Source organism: Penicillium diatomitis (genome assembly GCF_028827545.1).
Source record: "Penicillium diatomitis strain IBT 30728 chromosome Unknown utg000003l_segment0_segment0, whole genome shotgun sequence".
Classification (NCBI taxonomy): domain Eukaryota; kingdom Fungi; phylum Ascomycota; class Eurotiomycetes; order Eurotiales; family Aspergillaceae; genus Penicillium; species Penicillium diatomitis.
The window spans coordinates 3,395,210-3,400,838 of NW_026623175.1; the positions used below are offsets into that span (position 1 = coordinate 3,395,210).

The 5,629-nt window shown below is 42.6% G+C and overlaps 1 protein-coding gene across 1 annotated transcript; it reads right to left on the reverse strand.

Moving 5' to 3' along the window:
- Positions 1 to 4,675: 4,675 nt before the first annotated feature.
- Positions 4,676 to 5,157, reverse strand: N7539_003231 (uncharacterized protein; the record flags this gene model as incomplete). Its single annotated transcript, XM_056932833.1, has 2 exons — positions 4,676 to 4,914; positions 5,136 to 5,157. 2 exons carry the CDS (start codon positions 5,155 to 5,157, stop codon positions 4,676 to 4,678), a joined length of 261 nt encoding a protein of 86 aa, XP_056792792.1.
- Between the last annotated feature and the right edge of the window lie 472 nt (positions 5,158 to 5,629).

Below are 5,629 nucleotides of genomic sequence, written 5' to 3' on the forward strand. Positions count from 1 at the left end.
TATAAAAAGGACTATATAGATCTTTATTAACTATATTTATTATTAGACTAGGATACTAGATTCGATTATCTTAGACTATAGAGGCTAGTTCGTATCCGAATTTTAGACAGAATTCTATAGAATCCTCGATATTAAGAAGAAACTATTAATAGTATACTATCTATAAACCGATAGTTAAAGTAAGATTACGAATTAATATATAGCTTAATATCTATAGCCCTTTATAAGTTATTATTAAGATAACTAGTCCGACTATCTTATAATAGTAGATTTCGCTACTATAGTACTACTATAGGAGATAACTAGTATCTCGTCCTTTTATATAGAATAAGGATATAAACCTAGAGTATTATTCGACTAGGAGACGCTAAAGAAACTTAATTAGTAATAATATATTCGATCTCGACTTCGTTAAAGAGATCCTTCGGAGGAAGTTTAAGTAGTATAAGACTATATAAGTAACCTAGAAGAGATTTAGGAATAAGTCTAATAATAAATAACTATAGCTTAGAGACGGTATAAGAAATACGCTAATCGATCTCGTAGACCTAAAGATTTCGGTATTAGAGATATAGTCTATATAACTTCGAAAAATTAGAAAACTCCTTAACCTAGCCGTAAATTAGCTTACTAGATATATAGACCCTTTAAGATTCTCGAGAAGATAGGAAATATATATAAGATCGAACTACCGGACTCTATAAAGATATATCCGATATTCTTACTAGATAAACTACGAAAAGTATTAAAATCGGAACCGCTATAAGGCTAACTACTAGATCCGGAACTACTACTAGAGATTATTAAAGACGAGTAGGAATAGGAAGTCGAGAAGATCCTCGTAGTATAGCTACGGTACTAAAAGTTATAGTATTAAGTAAAGTAGAAAGGGTATAAATATAATAATATCTAGTATCCCGCGAGGAATTTCAAAAATTTACTAGAAAGGATTATAGAATTCTATAGAAGTATCCTAATTAGCTAGGACTACCGAAAAGGCTATAAAATTAGGCCGAGGCGGCGCTAAAGGATAAAATTAATAACGACCACGAGGACGATAATAAATAGGCTAATTAAACGATATAGGACTAACGCTACTAGTACTAGAGTTTAAAGACCTAGAGGGCTAGGTTCTTTAAAGAAGGAGGTAATATTATAAGTATAACAGGACTGACTTAGGATAAGAAGGGAGGATAGGGGATATATATACCACGCCTACTATATATATTATATATACCGTCTTAAAACTTAGGATGAACTATAGTCTCTTCTCTTTTCTTTTTCTCCTCTCTAGCCTTTAAGATTCTTAATACCACGTAGTCAAGTTAGAATAAAAGTTTATAAGTCCTTCTGAAGCTTTTCTATTCTCGTATATAATAGTAGTCTCTCCCCTCTTCCTACTTAGAGAGCTGAAGCAGTTTAAGGTTATCTATCTGTAGTTGGCTTGCCGTCTCGGATCTATTCTTAGGTATACTAGAACGGTCGGGGCTACACGTGGATCGAGTGCTATACGGGCTGCGGAGGTATCCTGGGGTTGGGGTATACTGCTAGTTCGGTTCCCATAGTTCGAGCTTATCAGGTTGAGAGATATTATCGTTATAGTACGGACTTCCAGTCATATCTACTCGCAATACAATAAAACTCTGGAAGATACTGTCAGCCTATGTGAGGTTGTTAGCTTTCCACGAACGCTATTAAACAAATGACAGTTGGAGGAGAGCAGCTATGAGAATAAACAAGACGCATGTTCCCCTACCAAAGTTAGCCCTCCACAGTAGCATGCAACTTTATTTGATATACAGTAAAATGAATGACCTTAAATGAGTGACAGTGAAACGAGTGGACGAAGGCTTCGGGCGATGCTGAAGGAAGAATGAGAAAGAGAGGAACTTTCCACGTCTCCAGATCTTCTAGGAGTACTTTTGTTAGGAATGTTCTCCTCGATTCCATGGAGAATTACAGTACCTTACAATAACGTATTCGGCGAACCAGCTTGATACACAACAAGTAAACAGGGATTATTTCGAGAGTAACCTATTACAGATTAGGCCGCTTTGAAGTAGGGTCTGGGAAACTATTCGTGAGTGCACAAAGGGGAATCTGTTTTCGACTCCGACTGTATAGGGAATACTAAATCGACAATTATTGTTCTAATTGACCTCGTCATTCATGGTTTCCGGAAGAAGCTGCTCCTTCTTCCCGACCCTATAGCTGAGGTATATATTCCACTGGCTCTCGGATCGGACGAGGGTAGCATAATTCCTATTAATGTAGGTTGGCCAACGGGACTAACCAGGGATACAGCACAATATACCAGATTGGACAAGACTTTGAGCCATTGATTCCGTATGGATGAATCAAATATATATATTTGCCCGTTTTTTCGACATCGGACAGCCACGAAGATATCGGATTCACACTCGAAAACAAGTTCTTTCGCCTTTTTGAATAGGGTATGTCTACGTCTGTTGCGTTGTTGTGCTTTTGCACGAGCACTCTCCGACTGGCGCTTCTTCACCCATGTGCATTTCTTCGATATGATGTAGTTAACACAAAGACCAGATAATTGAAAGTCCTCTTATGATCCGGGGTGACTCGCCCTGTTAAATACCCTAAGCCTAGTCGCTGAGGATGGCTGTGCTCGCTGTGGAGCGATGGTGTGTTCTGCCTTAGGGAGCCGCACCGCAGCGAGGCCATCTTCAGTGACCGTACGTACCTTAAAAGTGTCTTAATTCAACGAACTCTTCACCCGTTAAATATCCTAAGCCTGGTCCCTGAGGATGGCTGCGGTGGTTGCTGCCTCAGGGAGCCGCACCGCAGCGAAGCCATCCTCAGTGACCGTATGTCCCTTAAAGTGTCTCAATTCCCGCGAGTTCTTCACTCGTCACTCCCTTCTCATGATTTACACTATTAACATATACCGCAGTATCCCACACAGAGCATGGAAGTACCAGCCATTTATGCAATTGCCGCTGGCGGCATTTTTTTGGCCCTTTTCTGATCCAGGCTCGCTCTGTCTTCATCGACTGGACGGAATCCTTTTCGGTTCTACTCTTTCGACATCTTACTCTGCTTAATCCTTGCCAATCTTGAGCACTACAAACTCGGGCCGACGGCTTTGTGTTGTTGTTAATCGTCAGCTTATTTCCACGTGAAATGGATCGTCTCTAGCTGTAATCAGCCCAGCATTGAAAACGACCTCAATAGCACGGCGCGGATAAAGCTCATCCTTGGATTAAATGAAGACACCCTTCAACTGCTGCCTAATTCATCCGGCACAAGATAAAAGAGTTCACAGAGAAGATCAAGTACAGCCCTAATATACGGTAGCTGGCCAACCAACATCACCTAACATCAACTGCTAATGGCAACGGGGAATCACTGTTACACCCAGTTACGAGGAGATAGGCAATCAACCAACGTAGTGGCATTAAACGAAGCAACTAAGCATGAGGAGAGAAGAAAGGAAGGAAAACATCTCCGCAAGGACGCGCTGATATCCTATCTGATACGCAGCACGTGCCCTTCCCTTATTGTCACGTGCCCCTCCTCCGTCACATGCCTCACAGTCCCAAGTCCGCCCGTAACAATCACATTAGTTAGTTAGTTTAGGGAGTCGCTGAATCAGCCAGTTCTTCGTGATAAAATACCATCTCTCAGCTGGACAAATAAGACTATTCATAGACTGCAAAACTACGAATACGAATGCGATTATTTCAAAGCCCTACGAACATGTATTCGTGCCGACCCCCGAAAAGGCCTTCCAATAGCGTTGCTCCTTTTATTGTCGTGCTATACATACCTCCGATCCCGGTGTCCGCTCAACACGCTTGGCTCAATTTGATAGCTATATTGCAAGATTTGCTCCTCGTCACTCCTCCCCGAGCTTGCCAGGCAGGGACGGCTTTGGTCTTCACTCGAGGCCAGGAATGTCCTTTCTGAAAATGCACATTCGACCAATGCCACTCCAGGAGAGGCAAATGATCGGAGCTGACCAGGTGGCAAAGAGGCGCCTTTTCCTACCCCGATCTGCACGCGCTAAACTTGATTCGGTCAGCCAATATTTCCTCTATTCCCTTTTAATGTACGGAGTATATTTTTTGTACGGTGGATTCCGAAAAGAGACTACCCACAGGCACACGCTTTCTTTCCAGTAGTGTAGCCCACGAGAAAGAGCCGGGTCCAGATCGCCCAGTTTTAGATCTCCCTTATAGCCAACCGCAACGCCTTTCATAGCCAATAAAGCTTAGCGCAATCGGAGCGGGGCACTGGGAAAGAAAGCGTCCGCGTCTGGGAAGCATTCTGTTTTTGAAATCCACTGTAGCTCATCAAAGTACCTATAATCATAAGTTCTGGTTACGGGTTCCGGCGTTGGCAGAAATGCACTCCGACCATACGGAGTACTCGTACATACCCAATGTTTGAAACCGAATCATCACGTCGGAGTTGACAATCACCCTTGTTTTTCGATCGGTTGGCCCCCACCTATTGCTCGTAGCTATTCGGAGTACAGTGTGCCGTAAGGCATTATTCCGTTTACTCTCCTAACCTACTATTGACATTGAATATTCTTAAGACTGTTGCGTTATCAACAGATCGATGACGTGTCTCGGTTTTTCAAAGAGCACTCCCAGACTTTCTAGTTCTCCAACTTGTAGCGTTGCTCAGCCGTCCATCAACAATACTTAAGAGCAACCGCTTTCTCTGTGGCCTCAGCCAGGCTATCCGCGTTTCTGATGGATCTCAGTAACTCTTGGAGCTCCTCATCACCGCAGTGACGTATCTTTTCAATCAAAGCGTATATAGCACGACGGTATTGCTGCGCTTCGTGCTGCGCTTCATGCTGCACTTCCTGCTGTAGATGTTGAAGTTGATCACCGGGTACCTCGCCTTCGCCCCCAATTGTCGTTCGATCTAGAGTAATAGTCAGATAAAACACAGGAAACAGAAGGATAGCATGAATCAACAATACCTGGAGCTTGACCCATAGATAGGTGTTATTGATCGTGTATGAACTATTAAGATTGGTGGTTTAGGGACAGGCAGCTTGAATGGAAGAAAGTGTGATAGTGTGAAGCTTTATCCTGAGCATCTCCGCCCACGTTTTCGGTGGCTAGCTAGAATTGCAGTCCTACCCGTGGCAGCCACATACGTCATTTATAATGCTGCAGCAAAAGTCCTAGTGAAACTTATTTCTTTGCAACATTAATACATAATACTATGAACGGCAAAGGGACGCAAAAATTCAGAGATGCCTTCCGCTACCACCTTAAAGTAAGGGGATAAGTAAGGGGATTGCTAAGAGCTACCCCCCTTGGTCATTCCGACCCCCACTTGGCTACTGCTACCCCCCAATGCCTGAATTTTCAAGCAGACATTCCTATTTGGGTTTAGCTTGAATTTTCTGCCGGAATTCTGCCAGGCCCACTCTGACCGCCCCTTTTCTGCCACTTTTCTGCCACCTTGTCCTCGGCCATGTATGTCCCTTTCTGATTTGCATAGTAAATCAGCCATACAACCTACCGCATAAAATACACGTTTTTGACATAGAAATCTACATTGAAATCGTACTAATCTATCTATTAATAAGGTGGTCCGGTAAGCGGTCAGAAAAGTGGTGTATTTTAAT